The sequence below is a fragment of the Pelophylax lessonae genome (genome assembly GCF_965119305.1).
Source record: "Pelophylax lessonae genome assembly, chromosome: 11".
Lineage (NCBI taxonomy): Eukaryota > Metazoa > Chordata > Amphibia > Anura > Ranidae > Pelophylax > Pelophylax lessonae.
The window spans coordinates 202,310,250-202,335,414 of NC_138778.1; the positions used below are offsets into that span (position 1 = coordinate 202,310,250).

The 25,165-nt window shown below is 45.3% G+C and overlaps 1 protein-coding gene across 1 annotated transcript in view; it reads left to right on the forward strand.

Moving 5' to 3' along the window:
• The window catches only part of NTSR1 (neurotensin receptor 1), a 279,461-nt gene extending 255,428 nt beyond the window's left edge, over positions 1 to 24,033 (forward strand). The window contains exons 3-4 of the mRNA XM_082271630.1: positions 13,830 to 13,920; positions 22,899 to 24,033. Coding sequence (XP_082127756.1) covers positions 13,830 to 13,920; positions 22,899 to 23,151 — 344 coding nt within the window. The 3' untranslated portion in view covers positions 23,152 to 24,033. The remainder of the gene's footprint in view (positions 1 to 13,829; positions 13,921 to 22,898) is intronic.
• Positions 24,034 to 25,165: the final 1,132 nt, after the last annotated feature.

The window sequence follows — 25,165 nt, forward strand, 5'->3', positions numbered from 1 at the left end:
GTTTGACATCTTTGCCCTGGGCTCTGGATGATCTCGTCCTGCCACTGTTCCCTGGTTTTAGTGAAAGCCACACTCACAACTGATAAATTCCAAAAATGACACTTGCAGTGTGAATGGCCCCAGGTGTTTTTCAGCAAATGCAAACATCTAATAGGCAGCATAAGCTAAAATACATATCTAGCTGTTTAACTGTGTAGCCATTTCTGGCAGGGTTTCAGCAGGTGTATTTACAGGAAAAAACAAAGTAAGCCCCCGTGTTATCCTCTGTTACAAATCAAACTGAACATGGGTTGGTGTTTCAGCATTAAATGGAACAACAGATGGTGTGTGAGTTGCAGCTGGTCTTGGGATTGGATTACATTGTTCCAGGTGGTGCTGTAGAGAGGCAAACTACATAATCACATTTGTTGCGGCAACAAAGCTGTTTCTGCAATAATGAGGAATGGATAGCGATGTATCTCCCGGGATTCGATCCGCAACAGTCAGCAGCCAACGTGCAGATACGGCCGCTACAGCCTCTATTCCCAGCTAGACTGTGTTAACCACTTAACAGTGTATGTAAACCCAATCACTAACAACTCATATAAATGTTAACACAATGTAATTTCAAAGGGTATTTTCAAAATTTTTAAATCTGAAGTTTTCTTGGTGATCCTGCCATAAAGGTCCTTGTTCAGGTACTTCCTGTTATAGGGTGACAACCCTCTGTCCCCACCTCTTAATTGTGCTCCTGAGCTGTCATCCCGACACCAGGGCTGCTCCATTTACTAGAAAAAAAAATATATTTTTAATTTTTTTTCTTTTCTAGAAAAATGTAAGTACCTGATTATGTGATAAAACTGAAGCCATGTCTGTCCAGCTAAAAAAAAAAAAAAGATGCAATGGAGTTGATTTACTAAAGGCAAATAGGACTGTGCACTTTGCAAAGAGCAATTGCTCCAGGCCTAGTAAAGCCCCATACACACGCACAGATTGTTGGCCAACTGATCGACCAACTTTTGTCCAGTGTTGTTTGTTGGTTGAAATGTGCTCTAGACTTGCACTGGACTTTTGTTGGCCAACATAAACCAACTTCAGAAGTGATGTCATGTGATGGTTGACTTTCCGTGTGTTTTTTCTTCTCTGAGCATGCCCAGTCTTGCTCATCTGATTTTTGTCTGCCGAAATCTGTACTGACTAATGCCCCATACACACGTGCAGATTATCTGCAGACTTTTGTCTGCAGACTTACCAAAACCATATAATATGAGGTCAAACCTAAACACTTTCAATTTGTATGCAATCCGGCAGGCCCTTGCACTACATAGAAAAGGTAAGTCTGCAGACAAAAGTCTGCAGATAATCTGCACGTGTGTATGGGGCATTAGGAACAATCGGCCGTTCTTTGTTGGCCAACAAAAATTTTATAGCCTGCACACCAGATTTTTTTTCGGCCGAAAATTCGCAGTTGGTTGTCGGAAGCATCATACTAACAAGCCTACAATCGGCAGATCGGACGTTGGCCAACAATTTACGGCCAACAATCTGTGCGTGTGTACGGGGCTTAAGTTCAGATCCGCCTGTCCGTTTTTTTGGCGGATCTGAACGGTCCCCCCATGCATTCCTATGGGGCATCGGATGTCAGCGAAGACATGTCCGCTGACATCCGACCCGATCCGATCCGTCAAATCTGGACGGATGGAAACCCTATTTTCCATCCGTCCAGCGGATCGGATCGGATGGGATCGGGTGAGAACGGACTGACGGTCCGTTGACATCCGATTTCCCCCATAGAGATGCATGGGGAACTGTCAGCTGTGTCTCCGCACACAGCGCGGAGACACAGCTGTCCTCCTGCTGCTCAGCGGGGGATCGGCGGCTCGATCCCCCGCTGAGAAAAACGGACTCCGTCCAGCGGACGGAGTGTGTGAAAGAGCCCTAAATGACCAGAAGCTCTGCTGACTTCCACCATCCAATCATGTGCAAGCAAAAGTGCCTTTTCTTTTTTTCCTCGCACATGATTGGGTATTCTTTGCAAAGTGAAGCTTTACCTCATTTACTAAGTTCTGAAGCAACTGCACTTTGCAAAGGGCACAGCCTATTTGCCTTTAGTAAATCACCCCCAATATGTCAAGCTAGGTTCACACTTGTGCATCTGTGTTTTTTTATGCTTTTTTCATGCATTTTTTAGTCCCTCCCTCCCCACCTGTCCCGCAACCTCTTAGAACACATCACTGGTCCCATACGGTCATCATACAGGGCACAGTGCTGCTCACATATGTGCAGTGGGGACACTGCAGTGAGTCGCAAGCTGGCTTCCTACAGCCAACATGGCGGTGCCCAAGACCCAAAGTCCAATGAAAACCCGGGTGAAGGCAGCACTGGATCCCTGGGCTGGCATGACTTGTAGTTGCTGATTTTTTATTTTTTTTTTAACTCAAGTTGCTCTTTAACCACTTGCCGACCGCCACACGACTATTAACTGCAGTGGTCAGCCCCTCACAGGCAAAGTGACATAGTACTACGTCGCTAGCCTGTGAGGCTCTAGGGAGCGAGCCCCCCCCCCCCCCCCCCGCTGGAGGTGCGCTCCCGCTCGCTCACGGACCCCCCCGCGCATGTGAGCGGCGGACCCGATGTCCGCTGGTCACTCGCGATCATCTGTTACAGCGGGAGAAAGGCAGGCGGCTAATATAAACAAAGCCGCCTATCATTCTCCCCTGTGTAACAGCAGAGATCATACGGTCCTGCTATGTAGGACCGTAGATCTCTGCTGTTACATCAAAAGCCACATCCCTGCACAGTTAGAAACACGCCCCTAGGGACACACTTAACCCCTCCTTTAAAATAAAGTTAACCCCTTCCCTGCCAGTGTAATTTTTACAGTAACAGTGCATATGTATAGCACTGATTACTGTAGTAATGTCACTGGTACCCCCAAAAGTGTCCAAAATGTCAGTCAAGGGTCCGATCTGTCCGCCGCAATGTCGCAGTCCCGCAAAAAAAAATTGCAGATCGCCGCCATTACTCGTTAAAAAAAAAAAACCAATAAAAATGACAAAAATCTTTCCCTTAGTTAGTAAACGCAATAACTTTTGCGGAAACCAATCAAAATACGCTTTTTGCGATTTTTTTTTACCAAACATATGTAGGAGAAAACAAATTGGCCTAAAATGTTAAAACATTTTGATTTTTAAATTTTTTGGGGGGGAATTTCATATAAAAAAATGTGAAAAATATTGTTATTTTTGCAAAATTGTTGCTCTTTTATTGTTTACAGCGCATGATCAAAAAATCGCACAGGTGATCAAATACCACGAAAAGAAAGCTCTGTTTGTGGGAAAAAAAGGACGTCAAATTAGTTTAGGTACAGCGTCGCACGATCGCGCAATTGTCCATTAAAGTCACGCAGTGCCGAATCGCAAAATAGGCCCTGGTCAGGAAGGGGGTAAAATCTTCCCGGGGCTTAAGTGGTTAAGTCAGAAGCTACAGTACTTGTAGTTTCTGATTTTTTTTTTTTTTTTTAACTTCAGTTGCTCTTTAACAAGTCTACCATGAAGGTGTGGCGCATGGATAAGTGAGCAGAATTTCCCTGGATGACGTGGGGGATAATTCAGTGCCGTCCCTCTCACTAGATCAAAGGACCTGGCAATAACAGATATCATGCAGAGTCTGAAGCTGGCCTGTTTATGTTGCCAGCTGCGATTCAGAGAAGATGTGGAGCAATGAGGCAGACAGAATGCAGATCCATAAATGGAGAAAGGCAATTGTTATAAATGAAGGCGAGGACATACATTCATTGGAAAATTAAAAAGAAGGGATGGGATGGCATCCAATTAATGCGAGGATTAGAATTGGCACATCTCTCCACTGGAGAGCTTGAAAAATGTAAGAATCCAGTTTGTAAATGCGTTTTGTAACAAACACAAAAAAATGGAAATATCGATTTAAGGGCTCGGTCACACAGACATCAAAGATAATGTGAACAAATACAGAGCATAGTTTTGTTCTCGTATGTACGCAGCAGTAAAGAAGGGCTTATTATGGGCTTACTCACACAGCTACATTTGGCAGCATAATGTTGCATTCACCAGCATAAAAATATAGAACAAAGCTGTAACCAGGGCTGTACTGGGACTGTATTGTATGCTGTGCTCATGTAAACCTTTTTGTTAAAGTTACAGGCATCAAAGTTGTATAAAGTACTCGAAACCCATACTTGAGTAAAAGTACAAGTGCTCGATCAAAAAGTGACTTGAGTAGAAGTGGAAGTGCTCGATCAAAAAGTGACTTGAGTAGAAGTACTAAAGTATTCAACATTTTTTGTACTTAAGTATTGCAAGTAGTTTTTTTTTTAAATTTTGCTACTCAAGTACTGAAAGTAAAAGTACAAGTACTGTGTTATGTAGTTATTCAAGAAAGAAGTCAAAAGTTTGAACATCATATTGTTTTTTATTATTTCAAATGCAGCTTTTATTTATACATACAGTAGCATTTATTTTCGTATGCGCTGATAATACACATGTTTTGAGCTTCATGAAACCTGCCATCTACTGTTCTGGCAGTGGTAATTTTTATAATTATAACGAGTAACTATGCATTACAAAAAAAAATATCGGAGTAGAAGTATTGAAATCATTGAAAAAATGTAGTGAAGTAAAAGTGGAAGTAGGAGAAAAAAATTCTACTCTAGGAAAGTACAGATACCGCCTTTCGGTACTTAAGTACAGTAGTGAAGTAGTTCTACTTAGTTACTATACATCTCTGACAGGCATACACCATAACATACGTATATGGATGCTATTGGCTGCTATCATAGCTAACATGTAAATATCAACAATGTGTTGCTGATTACACACATTCAAAGTTTAACCAATTCTGGACCGCCCCATAGCAGATATACTGCTACAGGGCGGGCGTGATCCTGAACTACCACCAAGGGGGGCGTGCGTGCACGCCGCCGGCAGGCTGCTTCTGCTGTGATTACTCACAGCAGAAGCCAATCTGCTGGGCAATGGATTTCCGCCGGCACCCACCGATCATCCAGCAGAGACACAGAACGGAGCTCTGCCTATGTAAACAAGGCAAAGCTCCATTCTGACAAGGGGGAAAGTAAAAGGTTTTGTGTCTCTGAAAAGCAGGGAATAAAATCCATCACCTCTCTTAGTAAAAGCAGCACACAGTTTACAAAAAACACTGGCTAGGCACACAGTTAACACTTTGGTTGTCCCTGACGTTTAACCCCTTCCCAGCCATTGTCATTAGTACAGTGACAGTTCATGTTTTTATCACTAATCACTGTATTAGTGTCGCTGGTTCTGGCAAAGTGTCAGTGTCCTATTGTCCGCCACAATATCACAGTCGCGCTATCGCCGCCATTTCTAGTGTAACAAAATAAATAAAATTTCCAGTATAGAGGCCATAGTCTGTAGACACTTTAACTTTTGTGCAAACCAATCAATATACGCTTTTAGCAAAAATATTTAGCAGAATACACATTTGCCTACATTTTATGAAGACATTTTTTTCACTTTCTGCTTTATAACATTCCCAATAAAAAAAATTTAAAAATCAAAATGTTTTCATCATTTTAGGCCAATTTGTAATTTTGCTACATATTTTTGGTAATAAAAAAATCCAAATAAGCGTATTATGATTGGTTTGCGCAAAAGTTATCACGTCTACATACTAGGGGAAAGATGTCATTTTTTTTTTTATTACTAGTAATGGCAGCAAAGATCGGACCCCTAACTGACATTTTTGACACTTTTGGGGAGACCAGTGATATTACTACAGTAATCAGTGCTTAAAATATGCACTGTTACTATACTAATGACACTGGCAGGGAAAGGGTTAACCCAGGGGCGATCAAAGGGTTAAATGTATGCCTAGGGGGGTGTTATTTAACTGTGGGGGGGGGCTTATGGAATCATCGCAGGGACCTGTGTTCCTTAATAGGAGGAATACAGGAGCCCTGTGATGATTACTGAGAGAACAATGGTCTGTTGTGTTTACAACAGCAGACTGCCGTTCTCTCTCCACAAAGGATCGATCATGGGTGCCCTGCACCTCATTTTCCCTGCTGGCGTGCCCCCAAAATCACTACTGGGAACCGCCGACCATATGTTGTATATAGGCGGCAGCTGGTCGGCAAGCGGTTAATTTGCTGGTCTTTTTTTGTTTATAGCACAAAAAATAAAAAACCCAGTGGTGATTACATACCACCAGAAGAAACTTCTATTTGTGGGAAAAAAGGAGATCAATTTTTTTGGGTACAGCGTTGCATGACCGTGCAATTGTCAGTTAAAGTAACGCAGTGCCGTATCGCAAAAAATGGCCTAGTCATGAAGGGGGTAAATCTTCCGGAGGTTAAGTGGTTACAAGGATCCTGCTTGCCACCATTACTGCTGAGGGCCAACATATAAATATCACCAATGCATTGCCAGTGGCGCCACCACTGCTGATTACACACATTGAATGTTTAAAGTAGAATTTTGGGATAACCCTAACTAGTCTTAAAAATGCTTCCTTCCCCCTCACACCATGCTGACTTGTGTACAAAAGATGTATGTACTTACTTATTCTCAGCTTGCTCCAGTCCAGTCATGTGATCTCCTGCAGGGGAGAGGAGAGAGCGTTTCAACTACAGCTACATACCAGACATCCCAACCTGCAAAAACTAATTTCAGGGAAGTGGCAAAGTCATTTCAGGGAGGTGAGCCCCCCCCCCCCCCACACGCCGCCGCCACCCCCCCCCCCACGCACGCCCCCACACGCCGCCGCCGCACCCCCCCCCCCCCCCCCACGCACGCCTGCGCTGCACCCCCCCCCCCCCTTTCCAATTTAACACTACCAGAGAATAATGAAATGAAATGTAATCAGTATACCTGGTCACTGGTACTGGTCACTGATGCTGGTACTGTTCACTGGTGCTGGTACTGTACTGGTCTGGTAACTGGTGCGGGTACTGGTCACTGGTGCTGGTACTGGACACTGATGCTGGTACTGGTCACTGGTGCTGGTACCGGCCACTGGTACTGGTCACTGGTGCTCGTACTGGCCTGGTCACTGGTGCTGGTACTGGCCTGGTCACTGGTGCTGGTAGTGATGCTGGTCACAGGTGCTGGTAGTGGTGCTAGTCACAGGTGCTGGTCATTTGCTGGTACTGGTCTCAGGTGCTGGCTCTCTGGTGCTGCTCTCAGGTTAGGTCACTGTGTATGTCACAGAATGGGGTGTCACGATGATTGGTCCCGCGCGCGCCAAAATGCCTCCTGGAGTAGAAGATGTGGCTGTAGTAGAGAGCAAAGCCGCTGCTTGCTCTCTGCAGCTCCTCCCACAGGCGGAGTGCATGACTCATATCACTCCGCCTGTGAGCCGGATCTACTTTGGCTCCGACATGATTTCTCTGTGCAGGCTCAGCTGACACTCTTCTTCTGCCTGCATCGATGAGTCATCTGACTCACTGTGACTCACACACAGAGCCGGGATATTGCCCTGAGCTCGCGGGTGTCCGTGAGCTCAGGGCGGAAAGCGGGAGTCTCCCGCGACTTGCGGGAGACTTGAGATGTCTGACATACCTCCCAACTTTTTGAGATGGGAACGAGGGACACCTATTAGCAAAAAGTATGTAGGCATAGAACACACCCCCTGCCACGCCCCCTTAAAGAAGAATTCTACAATAAAAAATGATTAGGTAAAACGCATAAGTGTTTTTATTATCACTACTATTCCTTCATACTGGCTTTTGAAATTTAGAAATGCAGCAATTTAGAAATTGGATGAAAGGTTTAGCACTGGGAAACACTGTTTGAAAGATAAAAAATACATTTGATATACAACTATATAGATCAGAGCAATATGAGGGACAAATTAGGAGGAAAGAGGGACAGAGGAACTTTGTTCTGAATGAGGGACAGTCCCTAAAAATCAGGGACAGTTGAGATCTTTGCAGCTAGTAATGGTTGGAGCAGTGACATCACTGATAGATTTCACAGGCCTATCTATTGTTGGCTCTCCCTCCTCTCCCCTGGAGCCACCGTTGGTTCACTCAAGGGAGCCAAATCACATGACCGGCCCAGAGTGATCTGAGATTAGGTAAGTGTATACATTTTTCCTACATAGGTTAGCCAGCATAGCTTTTAGAAGGGGGAGGGAGCATTTATAAGAGTAGTTAGTGTTATCTTGGAATTCTACTTAACCACTTAAGCCCCGGAAGATTTTACCCCCTTCCTGACCAGGGCCTATTTTGCGAATCGGCACTGCGTGAATTTAACGGACAATTGTGCGGTTGTACGACGCTTTACCCAAATAAAATTGATATCCTTTTTTTTCCCCACAAACAGAGCTTTCTTTTGGTGGTATTTGATCACCTGTTTGATTTTTTTGATCATGCGCTATAAACAAAAAAAGAGCGACAATTTTGCAAAAATAACAATATTTTTCACATTTTGTTATTTGAAATTCCCCAAAAAAAAATGTAAAAATCAAAATTTTTTAACATTTTAGGCCAATTTGTTTTCTGCTACATGTGTTTGGTAAAAAAAAAATTGCAAAAAGCGTATTTTGATTGGTTTGCGCAAAAGTTATTGCGTTTACTAAGGGAAAGATTTTAATCATTTTTATTGTTTTTTTTTTTTTTTAACGAGTAATGGCGGAGATCTGCGATTTTTTTTGCGGGACTGCAACATTGCGACGGACAGATCGGACCCTTGACTGACATTTTTGACACTTTTGGGGGTACCAGTGATATTACTACAGTAAACAGTGCTAAAAATATGCACTAGTACTGTAAAAATGACACTGGCAGGGAAGGGGTTAACTTTATTGGAGAAGGAGGGGTTAAGTGTGTCCCTAGGGGCGTGCTTCTAACTGTGATTGGATGTGGCTTTTCATGTAACAGCAGAGATCTACGGTCCTACATAGCAGGACCGTATGATCTCTGCTGTTACACAGGGGAGAAAGACAGGCGGCTTCGTTTACATTAGCCGCCTGCCTTCCTCCCGGTGTAACCGACGATCGCGAGTGACCGGCGGACATCGAGTCCGCTGGCCACTCGTGAGGGGGGGGGTGTCTGTGAGCGAGCAGGAGCGCGCCTCCAGCGGCGTGCGCTCACTCCCTAGAGCCTCACAGGCTAGCGACGTACCCCTACGTCACTTTGCCTGTGAGGGGCTGACTGCCGACGTAAATCGTCGTTAGGCAGTCGGCAAGTGGTTAAGGGATAACTCTACTTTTCTACTTATAGAGAAACTCCACTTTTGTGGGAAAAAATAGCAAATAAAAATAATGTAGCATGTGCAATTTCTACACAAGTCACATTGTAATTGAATGTTATTAAAAATTACCTTTCCTCTTCAACCTGCACTGTAATTTTCTGTAAAATCCAATGCAATATGGCAGCCTGGAGGGGTTCAGTACACAGATGGTGTACAGAACGCCCCCCCAGAAATGTAATTTCCTGCTGGTGTGATTGGTTTACTGATTTTTCCTGAAGTCTGCACTAAAATACAAATCAGATCTTGTACAATTGAGTTCCCCTGCAACAAAAATGTCATTTTTGGTGAGATACTCTCAATAGGAAATCATGTCTAAAGTGACAAGTGACACAGACAAACAGCCGTTTCTTCAGAATAACAAAAAGTAGGAATCCGATACAACGTATGTACAGTACATTTTTCACCTAACAAAAGTGGAGTTACCCTTTAGGCCCCATGCACACAGGATGTTTTTGCAGCTGCTGTTAGGAGCGTCAGACGTTTTTTTTTTTGCAGCTTAAAAACGCCCATCCATGTTATTCTATGGCCTCATGCACACACAGCGCTTTTAGGAGCTCCAAGTGGCATAGGCGTTTTTAAGCTGCAAAAAAAACCCAGGACCAGTGCGTTCTGGAGCTGCAGCGTCAAGCTGTAAAAACGTCTGACGCTGCTAAAGGCTGATTAACATTGCTTAACGTTGCTTATGCAGCGTTAAGCCACGTTATACGTTTTTTCATTATTTTATTTGAAAATCAATGGTTCCCTATGGGAGCCCATTGATTTGAATGGAAGTCGCATCACAAGTCGGATCAGGATGATCTGACTTGTGGTGCGACTTGCACTCTGAGAATCTTGAGGACCCTTATCCAAGCATGCAGCCTGGCAGGCCAGGAAAGGGGAGCCCACACGCCCTCAACATGGGGGGGTGGGTGCTTTGGAGCAGGGGGAGCTCTGCATCCCCCACCCCAAAGCACCTTGCCCCCATGTTGAGGAGGATAAGGGTCTGGTATGGATGTTGGGGGGGACCCCATGCCGTTTTTTCAGCATGGGGCTCCCCTCAAGATCCATACCATACCCGAAGGGCCTGGTTTGGAACCTGGGGGGGACTCCCACACCATTTTTTTCCCATTTTGGCGAGGAGTTCCCCCGCAAGATTCTGAGAGCGCATGTCGCACCACAAGTCGGATCATCCTGATCCGACTTGTGATGCAACTTCCATTTAAATCAATGGCCTGAAAGCCGTATCAATGACGGCTCCTAGGCAACCATTGATTTTGAATGGAGGCAGAAAAAAACACTGTTAAAAGCCGACGTAACCAAACGTGCAATAACGCCAATGGACAAAGCTACTAAAAGCATGTTTTCACAGCTGCTTTTTCCTGGCATTAGAAGTGGCTCTGCAGCTCGTTTTTTCTGATGTCCTGTGTGCATGGGGCCTTAAAGTACATGAAACCACTGCTGCTCAGGGCTAGCATGTAAATATCAAAGTTGTATAGCCAGTGGCATCTTAGCCACTGTATTCACACAATGAATGAGTCATGGTGATACATGCGCAGAATGACTCAAGTCCGAGGTCATTCTGCGCATGTATCACTATAACTCATTCATGAGTTCACACTTCTGCGATGTAGACACCACAAGTGATTCGCACAGGAAACGCACCACAATCCTGTGTACATCACATGCAATGTCTGTGCGGTGCAATTTCAGCCATGCATTGCATCCACACCAAAATGGTGCATAATCCATTTTCCCCCGGCACCTGAATCGCCACCCATGTGATGTGATTCTGGCAATCGCACTGCATTTTGCAATCTGTTTCGGGGTGTCTTTAGATAACATTGACACCCGCAGCAGATTACATGGACGCCGTATGATTGCAATGTGGTGCGCGAAAGGCACAGGATTCGCTGCGTTTCCCGCATCGCATAAGTGTGAACCAGGGCCCAGGGCTGATATATAAACATCAATATTTGTAATCAGTAAGTGCCCGTTCACATACGAGCGATGCTACTTCCCGGGGCGACCTCAAAGATCGCGGTGCGAGCAGCGCGCCGCGACCTCGGAGCGGCCGCCACGGACTTCATATCATTGAAGTCTATGGCGGTCGCCTCCTGGTCGCCCCAAAGAAGCTCCGGACCCTTTTTCTAAGTCGGAGCGACTTGTGTCCGCAGCTTCCCTATGGGAGGCGACCTGCGGCGACCTGTGAGGCGACCAGGTCGCCTCACAGGTCGCCCTAGTGTGAACCGAGGCTAACACCTCTGTTTACACATTGTTATTTACATGTTGCCCCCAGGGCCAGATTAACGTAGGGGCTATTGGAGCTGCAGCTCCAGGCCCCTACCTTTATATAGGCCCTGGGTTGGCCATATTCACTATTACCGCTCTTCTGTCACTTGTAAACACAGAAGTCTGGCTTCTATGCTCGCTTCCCCAGGCAGCTCCCTCAGAACCTCCCCACACAGCACGAAGGCCGGACAAGGAGGGACAGTTGCCGATGCATGGATGTGTTTATGGGCTTCAGAGACAGCATCCCATGTTGAATTAGGCATGCATGGCTGCACCCTTCCTCCTCTGGGTGCATGCCAAGGCACGGCCCTTAAAGCCCTTCAAAATCCTCAGCACCAAGCCCATGATGCTCTTAATCCGGCCCTGGTTGCCCCTGAGCAGCAGTGGTGGCCAATAGGGTCCATTAACACTGCACAATCCTTACATGCGTACGGTGTACAGACAACCTTTTCCAAAGGATCTTGTTGCCAGCAAAGTCCTGCATAAACCAACACGCCTGTCTGAATGAGCCCTAACATAGAGACCTTAATCAGAGATTCAGGCGAAAAAATCCTAAACTGCCTCTCCTTAGACTTTGCAGCCTTTTGGCTCTTTTTCACGTGTGCATTTTGCTTTCTGCAAGATGAGCTAAGCCAAGTAGCCTTAGTGATTAGCATAACAGACAATATCATATGTCTTTTATAAATATGCTGGAAGCATTCCCAGACAGAGGATCAGCAGAATACAGAAATGTATAACAGAGAATAATAAAGTAACCCCTAATGAGGCTTCATTAAGTAGAATCAGACCGATATATTAAGAAGAATATGTGCTATTGATCTTCCCTCGCACCTCATGTGTAAGAGTTTTCCAAATGGGACATTGACCTGTCAACTTTTATTGGTCACTTGGTTAGTGAATTATTAAAGGGTAAGTTCTCCTTTGTCCTAATGCACCACAGTGTTCCCAACATATTAAAATGCTGTGCTCCGTTCCCCAAAAAAATGCCAACTTCTTCAGCTGCTGACATCATTGTCCTCCCCAATTCATCCTTCTGATGGCAGGACTCACCCAGGGCTAGAGGAACGGCTTTGGCAACTCACGAATGAACACTACCAGTCTACCAGCCTACCGTCAAACATGCACAGTCCGCTCTTCTACTCACAAATATGCTTAGCTGCTAGAGCAAGTGGACTGCTTATGTGCAGGTGGAGAGGGAGGCTGGAAGTACTCGTTCATGGATTTCCGGGGTCACACATCTGGTGCTGGGTATGTCCTGCCATTTGCAAGATCAATTGAGAAGGACAGTGGTGTCAGCAGCTGGAGAAATGGGCACCTTTTTGGGAATCGTGTGTAAAAGGTGAACTTACCCTTTAAGTTAGAGGTTGCTGATTGATTGCTTTTAGACAACCAAAATTCAAACATTTAAAAAAGTTTTGTAAAAACAACAAGCCTTTCCATAAAGCGGTAGTAAACCACCATACATATAAAAACAAATTGGGGCCCCCTGCAGGTTTAAGTCACAATGTCGTAGTATACAATGTCGTAGTATACCGTATACTAGCACATTATCACAAACTTACCTGGCCAGGAGCCCTCCAGCGCAGAGCTGTCATAGACCCCCAACGCTTCCATCTTCACCCAATCTTCCTTGACTCCAGCTGTATGAATGACCTAGGCTGCAATGACGTCACTCGTGGCCCCGGCACAGAGCTTGGAAGGTATGCCGTCCCTTCAGAGTGCATGCAACGATGATGTCACCGGCTGCATGCAGTGTGAATATCTCCTAAACAGTGCAAGTTTAGGAGATATTCACTGTACCTACAGGTAAACCTTTATTATATGCTTACCTGTAGGTACAAGTTACATAGTGGAATTTACTTCCACTAAAAAAAGAAAAAAAAATAGTTTAAGAAAGTGCAAAATTTGCTTATTTTTGACTGAAAGCACAAAGACGATTGGGTGATATGAGACACTGCACTTGACAGTGCTTTGCCAAATAGGTCTGTTCCTATTATGGCACTCTAATACCTCTAACAGCAAGACACATATAAAAAAAAAAAGATCAATGAATGTATACCTGAATGTAAACCTTCTGTTTGGCATGGTACAACTGAGTCTGAATCAGAAGCAAAAACTTTATTCCCATGATGCACTGGGAGATTTCTCTATTCCGCATGGTAAGCTGTGCTGTCAGGTGCAGAAGACCCCCTTATATTGGCTGTTTCCTATTATAAGGAAAGATAGTTGTACTGTATCTATTACTTTCGAAATGTCCTCCTCTTAAAGCAGGAGAATTTGTTTCCATATCACTGTGTCCTTCTCTCTTTACAGGCGTGGTAGTCATAGCGTTTGTTGTCTGCTGGCTCCCATATCATGTGCGGCGACTGATGTTTTGTTACGTCCCGGAGGAGCTCTGGACAGAGTAAGTAAAGCATTCGGAGGTACTTTAAGGATTATTAAAGCTTAATTTCAAGGAACAATCAAAAGTTATCCTTGCAGTAGGGCTAACATTGCATTTAAAGGGTTAAAAGCTTTATTTGTTCCGGGGGTGTTTATGTACCTTATCCCTCACTCCCCCAGCAACTGCTCTACTCTTCTATATGCTGCTCCTGGTTGTGGGAGGGTTCTTGGTGTCCTCACTTACAATGCAGAACTTCTAGGTCCAGAATTGCACAGGATGATGTTGTGACTGTCTGCAACTGATGGTGTGGCAGGAGGAAGCAGTTTCGGGCACTAGTCAAAAGGATAAGGTCAATAAAACTGCGATCCGGGGACCTGATGTGACCCAAATCTTCTGCTGATTTGGTGTTTTTTGGCTCTGGGAAGCTTCATATGCTCAGAAACAGGAAAGTGTGCTGAGAAACATGGATTAAGGTAGTATAGTCACTCAGTTTTATTACAAGCAGTGTCAGGAGAATTATAACTCCACAGAGGGGTGGGTGCTGTGTCCGTCAATGAACATCAGAAAAATTGATTTTATGGTAAGTCAAAAATCCCATTTTCTTTTTTGTTCAGTGACGGACACAGCTCTTGCCATTCTTGACCATTGGGACGTCCCAATGCAGTGTCAAACATGAGGGGTGGGAAACAGCAGAAAAATTCTCAATGCTAAACATTAGCCAACCAGGCAACAGGGGCCCAACCAAAACAACTGGAGCCCACATGAAAAAAACAATACACCCTCAAAGAGGATCAAGTCCTCATAAACAGCAGCCTGCAAAACCTTACGGCCAAAGGTAGCATCTGCAGATGCCAACACATCCACTTTGTAAAACTTTGTGAAAGCGTGCACCGATGACCAGGTGGCCACCTTGCAAACCTGCATCACTGATGCCTGATGACGGAAGGCCCAGGAGGCACTAAGCGCACTAGTAGAGTGTGCCTTGACAGGGAAAGGAGGAACCTGACCCCTGATGGAATAGGTCTGAACCACCGTCTGTCTGATCCATCTGGAAATGGTCGCAGAGGAAGCGGACAACCCTTTGTGAGGTCCATGCGTGAGCACAAATAGAGAGTCTGACTTCCTGAAAGACTTCGTAGCTGCCAGGTACACCCTTATTGCCTGGACCACATTCAAGGCATGCAAGGCAATTTCCTTCGGATGTTTAGGCCTGGGACACAGGGAAGGCAACACAATGTCTTCATTCAAATGAAAGTCATAGACCACTTTAGAATGGAATGATAGACAGGGGCGAAGCACCCCCTTATCCTTGAGAATCACCATATAAAAGGTGAACGACAGGATAACGCCGCCAGTACCAGCCCTGCACACAGAGGTGATTGCCACCAAAAATGCCACCTTCTGAGTCAGCGTAAGCAGGGAAATCTCCCGAATATATTTAAAGGGAGGCTTCTGTAGAGCTGAATGCACCAAATTGAGATCCCAAGGCGGCAACGGAGCCCGCACTGGAGGGACCAAATGTAGGACACCATGAAAAAAGATACGCACCAGGGAGTGTGTGGTCAAAGGTCATTGGAAGAAGACCGCTAAAGCTGACATCTGGCCCTTGATGGTACTCAAGGCCACTCTCTGTTCAATTCCCCCCCCTGTTGAAGGAAGGTTAAGATCCGAGCCACCAAGAAGGAGCGAGGATACACCCCCAAAAGACTCACACCATGCAAGCCAGCGACTGTAAAGCAGGATGGAAGATTGATGACAATTAAATTATATGCGCTGCCTGATAGCGGTATACTGAGCACATGACATAGTTAATACGTGCCACATCCTAATTCGAGACTATACTAGAAATTCTGGAGAAACATGGACTTTGGAGGCACAGGGTACAATAAAACATAAGCATTTTATTAATTTACATCTTAAAAGACAACAAAAGAAAACAGGAATAAATCGCCTCAAATGAGGCGTCAATGTAAATGGTACTTTACATCAAGACGATCCGTTAAAGGTGACAGGTGTATAAGCTGTCCTCCCAAAGAGATCAGTCGATGTGGTCATAAATGGATACAGAAATTCATTGAGCCAGATTGCTCGACATGTTTCGCATTAAGCTTCTTCCGGAGTTAACGATTCAATGCTCTGTATTTTGCTTGTAGATCAAAATATAAAAAAGGGAAAAAGAAACAACAGGGAAGGTGGAGGCAGGAGCCTGGAATAGTTTGAGACAATTGTTGGAAATGTAGTTCCTGTCAATGCAGGGTGGAAGCTTATGGATACATCAAACCATCTGATTGCTCCATCATTACAAAATTATAATGATGGAGCAATCAGATGGTTTGATGATGGAGCAATCAGATGGTTTCATGTATCCATAAGCTGTCACCATACATTGACAGGAACTTTGTTTCCAACAATTGTCTTAAGCTATTCCAGACTCCTGCCTCCACCTTCCCTGTTTCTTTTTCCCTATTTATATTTTGATCTACAAGCAGAATACAGAGCATTGAATCATTAGCTCCAGAAGAAGCTTAATGCGAAACATGTCGAGCAATCTGGCTCAATGAATTTCTGTATCCATTTATGACCACATCGACTGATCTCTTTGGGAAGACAGCTTATACACCTGTCACCTTTAACGGATTGTCTTGATGTAAAGTACCATTTACATATGTTAAACCAAATAGCCCCTATTTGCTTGTTCTATTATTGCATTATTGCTGTCCTATCTTATAGACGTTTTGTACATTGACGCCTCTTTTGAGGCGATTTATTCCTATTTTCTTTTGTTGTCTTTTAAGTTGTAAATGAATAAAATGCTTATGTTTTATTGTACTCTGTGCCTTCAAAGTCCATGTTTCTCCAGAATTTCTAGTCTAGGATGGAACACTGGTCCTTGGGACAGCAGATCCTCCCTGAGAGGAAGCTTCCAAGGAAAGTCGGCGACCAGCAGCACCAGATCGGGGTACCAAGCCCAGCGAGGCCAGTCCGGGGCCACTAAGATGACCACAATCCCTTCTACCTCGATCCTGCATAGGAGTCTGGGCAGAAGCTTGAGAGGAGGGAAGGCGTATATCAGATGATACTGACCCCATGGGGCCACCAGCGGGTCTGTGGCGTTCACCAGTGAATCCCTTGACCAAGCCACAAATCTCTGCACCTTTCTGTTGAGTTGAGACGCCAACAGATCCACCTCGGGAGTGCCCCACTGAAGACACAGCTGATGAAACACCTCTGAATTAAGGGACCACTCCCCATGGTCCAACGCCTGCCGACTGAGGTAGTCCGCCTGCCAATTTTCCAGCCTGGGAATGTGTACAGTGGAGAGGGCAGTAACGAACCGTTCTGCCTACCTTAGAATGCCAGCTACCCTCAGAGCCGCCAGGGCACTTCTTGTGCCCCCTTGGTGATTTACATAAGCCACGGCTGTTGCATTGTCCAGTTGAATGCGCACTGGGCATCCCTGAAGATGATCCGTCCAATGGTCCAGGGCTCTACTGTCATGGCCACCGCTGTTTGCAATGCAAACCACAAGAAAATGGCCGCCGGACTACATAACCATGGCCGCCGTGTATAGGAATACACAGGCTACAACAAAATGGTGACCTGGTGCAGCACCACGAGGTATACAGGGACACAGAAATGGGAGCCAGACCTCAAGGACAGATCCAGGCAGGACGGGGGGCCCTGGCAGGAGCCCCCACCATGTCCGGTCATTGGCCACGAACCCCCCCGGGCCCCATTGCCAGATAGCGCCCTGCTCTCATCTAAGGCCAGGACCAGACCACCCAAACAGCCCCAGTGTATGTGGAGAGGGGGGGCAGGCTGAGGGACTCGGCAAAAACATGGGGGGGGACCTATGGGAAGGAGGGGGTCCGACGGTCCCAAGAGGGGCCCACGTCCACCCCAAAACCCTCCAGGGGCAGAGGTGGAACAGCTATTCACCATACCTGGAACCAGGTGGGCACCACTCTAGACAGATCCTCCTCTCCATTGAAATGGGGGGGCTGTCGGCCAGGAGGAATGGTGCGACTCAGGCCGAGGCCAGGTCATATGCGACCTCGCGAGACGTTTAAATCACAGGGCCAGCCCCCGTCCAGTGGGGCTATGTCGCGGCCAGCCTAGCGCTGAGCTGAGGCCTGCGCGCACTTGCTGGCCAGACTGGGGTGACCACTGGATCTAGATTATCCAGCCCATCCCCCAGTCCAGCAGTTGATAGTAGATCTCACAGGAAAAATCCAGGGGGAAAAATTGTCTAAAAAATGTTGCCAGGACCAAAGATCCCAGCAAGGAACTAGGTTCTTACTTCTGACTAGGCAGAAAAAAACTGAGTTACTATAGCAGGGAGAGGGAGTATACCCCCCCTGGGACTGCCCAGGGCTATAGCCAGAAGATTTTTTTCTGCCTAGTGTCCTACTCCTGTAGGGGGCAGTATAACCTAATGGTCAAGAATGACAGGGAAAAAAAAACTGAAGATAGGCTCTCTAAAATATACCCCTAATCTCCCATAAATTGGTGAGAAAAATTACTTAAAAATGGTGGGAGTGTGTCAATAAAGTAACTAATGGAAACACTGAGATAAAAACCTGATTTATACTCAACCACCCAACTCAACAGAGTACTATATGAATATATATAAACAATGCTCACTGGGCTGCAAATTAACCTTTAATAGATTCAAAAAAATCACAAGGCAAAAGTACAAATAATAAAATGGTACCAAGACATACATTACACACACCTATAACATACACACAATCACCCCTGACACTCCATATATCCATATGGGCCCATATTCATACTATATGTAAAGCAAACAAGGGAAGAAATTGTGAACGAAAATATCCAAAAATTCAATGGATTGGTGATGGTATGTCCATATAGGGAAAATTGACCTAGGATAAAGGGAGGAACTTGATGTTGATGAAAAACAAACTGATTTGCTGTTCAGTAAATATGATGGAAAATCTCCTTTAGTACTGATAGCCTTTTGTTATAGAAAGATGAAGATATGACCTTGATTAGTCTGTAATTGATGAATATATCACATCTGTTGGGAAGGAAAGACCTGCATGTGGTCCAGAGGAGGTATATTGTTCACCAAAGGCGATGTCACAAGATAAACCAAAGCATCTGATATGTAATTTCAAAGTAAGCTATGAGAACAGCAAGCCTCCCTCGCATATGCAGGTATATTAATCCATTGGATATCATCCAAACGATCAAAGAAAGGCCCTTCACGTCACACTGTTGGATGGCTGAATTTGTGAGATAGGTAAATAGGAGTATACTCATCCCTCTAGTGAAGTTCATAAAGATGTTGAAGCCATCATTTTAGATGAATGCATCTCCCAAAAGTTCATAGTCCATAGTTCCATCACCAAGAAAGGGCTGGCATTCGGGGTGGATGGTGTATGCTCCTGACCAGTTTCGCCAGACGCAGGCCGGCTGTTTCAGAGGCAAAGTAGTGAATGGATTTGTCCCCATGTGTATATATGCTGTGTCTATCAATTGTTTTAATATGGCTTCCCGCTACGCCATGCCGTGTTCGCGCAACAGCGAGAAAGCGCGCAAGGCGCCGTCTACTGCATAATGATGACGCCAGTGCGTACGCACAGAAGCGTCAGACGTGACAACCACATCTTTGGCCATATATGATAAAAGGTGACACTTTGGAGTTGCCAACAGGAAGGGTCTTCAGATGCAAACAACGAGCTAATTGTGGTACTGTGGGAGTCATATATGTTATTTTGTGTTCCTACAATTCTTTCTAAGTTTGTAAAACTATTAGAACTATTCGCAAACCTTTTCAGGACCATATATATGACATTTCTACATACTATTTATGTGCTCCTCTAGCTAGACATGTATGTCTAGAACACAATAGAGACCCCCGCTGTCTGCAAGTTTGGGTTTTAGAGGTAATCTCCCAAGATACTAGAGGGGGGAACTTCGATAGGGTGGCTTCAACGTCTTGAACTTCACTAGATGGATGAGTATACTTCTATTCACCCATCTTACAAATTCAGACATCTAACTGTGTCACCTGAGGGTCCTTTCTTTGATCTTTTGGATGATATCTAATGCATTAATATACCTGAATGTGCGAGGGAGGCTTCCTGTTCACACAAGAGGGAAGACAGCGCAGCGCCTTCTAAGTGCAGCAAGACATTTATTGAAGTATGTGCAGCAGTATTACACTCACATTTAGTCGGTGAATAAGATGCAGTTAGTCAAGTAATGTTGATCATCAGGAGCATCACTGGAGTGGGTCCTGGTGGTGGAAGCAGTGGATCCCGGTGAGAGCGGCAGGGGGTTCCTCCGTGTGTACAGGGATGGCCTCGGTGGTGTCCGTGGGCTCCTCGTCAACTGGTGGAACGCTGGCACTCGTGGGTCCTGGGATCCTGAAGTCACTCCTGGCGGTGATGCGGGATGCTACGGCGATGCGTTATCGGAGCATGCGCTCCTTCCTCAGGCCTCAGCTACCCCCTGAACTGTTTGGAGGTCCCCCCACCCCTGGTGTTTCCCTTCTCCCTTCCCCCCTCCCCCGGGTCCCCAGGACCAGACCTTTTTTTTTTTTTCTTTTTTTTTTTTTGAGACCTCTTCTTGCGCCAATTCACCACCAAACCATTCCTGTTCACACAGCTTACTTTGAAATTACATATCAGATGCTCTGGTTTATCTTGTGACATCGCCTTTGGTGAACAATATACCTCCTCTGGACCACATGCAGATCTTTCCTTCGCAACAGATGTGATATATTCATCAATTATGGACTAATCAAGGTCATATCCTTATTTTTCTATAACAAAAGGCTATCAGTACTAAGGAGATTTTCCATCTTATTTACTGAACAGCAAATCAGTTTGTTTTTCATCAACATCAAGTTCCTCCCTTTATCCTAGGTCGATTTTACCTATATGGGCATACCATCACCAATCCATTGAATTTTTGGATATTTTCGTTCACAATTTCTTCCCTTGTTTGCTTTATATACCTTATGAATATGGGCCCATATGGATATATGGAGTGTCAGGGGTGGTTGAGTCTATGTTTTAGGTGTGTGTGATGTATGACTTGGTACCATTTTATTATTTGTAATTTTGCACAGACTCTTTGTCTTGTGATTTTTTGAATCTATTAAAGATTAATTCATTTTTTGCAGCCCAGTGAGTATCGTTTATATATATATTCATACAGTACTCTTTTGTGTTGGGTGGTTGAGTATAAATCAGGTTTTTATCTCAGTGTTTCCAAGAATGACAGGAGCTGTGTCCGCCAACGAACGAAAGAGAAATAATATTTCCAAGTTATGCTCACCTTGTCCATGTTCCAGTGATGTTCCTAACTTCCTTCTCGGTCCTGCCCCAGAGGTCCCTTTTTCAGGGCAAAATTATATGCTGTCCTGCCCAATTCCTGTGAGCCCAGCCTGTCGTTTACATGTTCCCCCTAGGGGGCACATCATCAGGTTGGGCTCCAGGACTGAGTAGTGCTTGCACGTCTCTACGTAAAAACCACTCTGTTCTGGAAGAATGCCTGCTCCTCTCTGAGGATAATATAAGATAATAAGATAATATAGATAAGAATAATAACATAAGAGGAAGCTGCAGACGAAACCTTCTAAAAGACTTGAAGAAAAAAGAATAAAAAAAGGGGAGGGGAGCTTTGGGGGTGAGTGGAGGCTGATAGGGAAAAAGGAAGGGGGGGGGCGAATCATGGAGTTGAGCTTTAAAGAGAAACCAAACTGTGGACAGCATGCAGAGAACAAAGATGTAGGCAGGGCCGGTGCTTCCACTAGGCAAACTAGGCGGCCGCCTAGGGCGCACTGCCACCTAGGGCGCAGCCATAGCCAGTGCCACATTCCTCTCCTGTCACCTCCTCATACCCTGTGGATGTTACCTCTAGAGAGGGCGGCACTTTGTATATGAAGGGGTGTGTACGGTTAAAGGGGGGCAGTGTGTATAGGAAGGGGTGCGTAGGGTTGAAGAGGGGCAGTGTGTATATGAAGGGCGTGTAGGGTTAAAGGGAGGCAGTGTGTGCAGGATAGGGGTGTAGCATTTAAGAAGGGCAGTGTGTACAAGAAGGGGTGTGTAGCATTAAAGGAAGGTAGTGTGTATATGAAGGGGGGTGTGGGTTAAAGGGAGGAAGTGTGTGTAGGAAGGGGGGAGGGGCAGTGTGTACAAGAAGGGGTGTGTAGCGTTAAAAGAAGGTAGTGTGTATATGAAGGGGTGTGAAGAGGGTTAAAGTGGGGCAGTGTGTGTATATGAAGGGGGGTGTAGGGTAAAAGGGGGGCAGTGTGTATATGAAGGTGTGTGTAGGGTTAAAGGGGGGAAGTGTGTATAGGAAGGGGGGTGTAGGGTTAAAGGGGGGCAGTGTGTATATGAAGGTGTGTGTAGGGTTAAAGGGGGAAGTGTGTATAGGAAGGGGGGTGTAGGGTTAAAGGGGGGCAGTGTGTATATGAAGGTGTGTGTAGGGTTAAAGGGGGGTAGTGTGTATAGGAAGGGGGGTGTATGGTTAAAGGGGGCAGTGTGTATATGAAGGGGGTGTAGGTTTAAGGAGATTCAGTATGTGCAGGAAGGGGGTGTAGCATTAAAGAAGGGCAGTGTGTGCAAGAAAGGGGGAGGGGCAGTGTGTACAAGAAGGGGTGTGTAGCATTAAAGGAAGGTAGTGTGTGAAGGGGGGTGCAGGGTTAAAGGGGGGCAGTGTGTATATGAAGGGAGGTGTAGGGTTAAAGGGGGGCAGTGTGTGCAGCAAGGGGGTGTAGGATTAAAGGGGGCAGTGTATACAGGAAGGGGAGTGTAGGGTTAAAAGGGGGGTCATTATGTACAGGAAGGGGGCAATGTGTACAGTTTTTTTTTAGGGGGGGGTGCAAGTATCTGGTCTTGCCTAGGGTGCCAAATAGTCTAGCCCCGGCCCTGGATGTAGGGGAATATAAAATTAAAAACATCAATGTCTTCTTCTTTTGTAGATAAGTACTTAACCTGCCTTTTTTTGTTCTTCTGCAGCGAACTCAATGATTTCTACCACTACTTCTACATGTTAACCAATGTCCTCTTCTATGTCAGCTCCACTGTCAACCCAATCCTTTATAATCTGGTGTCAGCAAACTTTCGGCAGATCTTTGTCTCCACTCTAAGTTTTTTATGCCCACCATGGAGAAGAAAGAAGAAGCACCCTGGTTTCACCAGGAAGTCCAACAGCATCTCCAGCACCAACCACACATTTTCCACCCAAATCACCAGAGAGACTCCATACTGAAAACAGTGGAAATGTGTCATCCAGCACTTCCAAGACTTGCCTGTGTGTGTTATTCAACATGAGCTTCACAAAGTCCTCCCTTTTTCATTCCTAAGGTTTTCTGGCCTGTACTTGCCAGAATATGGTCTCTATACATCTACATAGCGGGAAGATAATTCGGTTTCTCCCAAAATGACTGTATTCTTAATGAGTTTGACTGGGACTAGACTGAAAGTCCACCGGGTGTTCCAAAGGTCCACCTGGTGATGTCCATATAATGAAATATCATTGCGTTATGGAGGGCTTGTCACCCAAGGACAGTAATTCTGAGCAGAGACGTTTAGCAGACAAACATTGCACTGGTTCTTTCAAAGAAGGATGTTATAACTATATTACTTTATTCTTATTATTTATTGTTGTTTACAGTGATTTTGTGGACAGTGTCAAGATGGTAGACGCTCCAAATGAAGAACTGATACTACGCCTTTACAAGGAGAAGCAAAATTGAGAACTTCTAAGACCTCGTATTAGTGTTTCTTTTAAAGTCACCTACGGTTTTGGAGAAAATAATGCAATGTAAAGGAGGTCGGTAGGGAAGGCAGGTTATAGTATCCGGCTCCTAATTATGTAGGTTTTAGAGTATTTTTGAAGGCTGATTTTCGACTTCACCTGCTGTAGCCATTAAACGAAACTGTAGCCATTGAACTAAACACTCCTATCCTCTACAGCCAAGATACCTGCCATCTTAGCTTCTGTTTGATGTGCAGTCACCATGAAGCAGAACATTTGATCATATCTGACACCAACCATTTGATGGCTTGACAGTTCCAATAAAAGCATAAGCAAATGTGACAGTTATCATTCACAGCATGTCTTTAATGTAACTGTTTTGGCATACAGTTAAATGAAGAGGTTTCCCTTTAAGTAGTCCAACTAAGTCCTAAGTCTCCCATGTCAAATGGTCACAGTTAGAAGGTAAGAAAATAAAAGAATAGGTGCCACAGTGATATTCTGAGATACTAAACGACAGTGGAGCCTGTTCAAGTTGCTTTAGGCCCCTTTCACAGTTGCAACCTTAAAGCCGCGTGATTTTGCTGTGATTTTGCCCCGGCTTTGACTGGACTTGAAGCAATGCCTGTGTAATCTTGAGGTCTATGGACCTCAAGTCACATCAGAGTCGGACCAAAGTAATGCAGGGACTATTTTGAAGTTGCACAGATATGAACGGTACTTATTGGAAGTTGCAGTTCCAAATCGCAGGACAAGTTGCAAAAGTGTGAAAGGGGCCTTACAGTAAACTCTAGAGAAGAAGACAAATAAACCGTCAATATACATTTTTAAAAACATGCCAAAGTTTTGAAATCTGAGCAACCCTGAGATAGTCCATTAAGAACTTTAACCGCCACTGCAGTAGCAACACAGTCTGGTCAATAACGCTGGGTCAAGCACACAACCTCAGCTCATGGTCCAGTCAAAGAAGCATAAGGCAGGGGTGTAACTACAGGGGTTGCAATTGCAACCGGGCCCCATGCTCCAGGGGGCCTGTGCAGCTCCCCTGTACACCTGCATAGGTGGGGCGGTGGGGGCAGCATGTAGCGAAATCACTGTCCTCTTTTTTCCTCTTGTAGCTGCAGGAGGAAAATGGAGGAGATTGGTTCCTCTGTATGCTGCCCCCACCACTCCTCCTATCCAGTTAACTTGTGTTCTGCTGTCTCTGGGCCCCTGTGTGCTCCCCTGGTCACCCCCAGGGGAAGAGCCTCAGGCTTGAAGGGAAGGGCCCCAGCCAGGGGTCCAGGGGACCCTTCATGGTTTCTTGCAACGGGGCCCTGAAGGGTTACTTACGCCTCTGGCATAAGGTCAATAATGAGGTCATCCCTCTGCATTCTCATCCTGTTAGCATGTCCACTGTTAGCACAGCCTTAGCACAGTCATACATGAATTGAAATTTGGCAGCCTCAGCAGGTATAGACCAAATTTCTATCCCTTATGGGTGGGCTAGTTGTACAGAAATTGAGCTACCAATCAACATCTATAC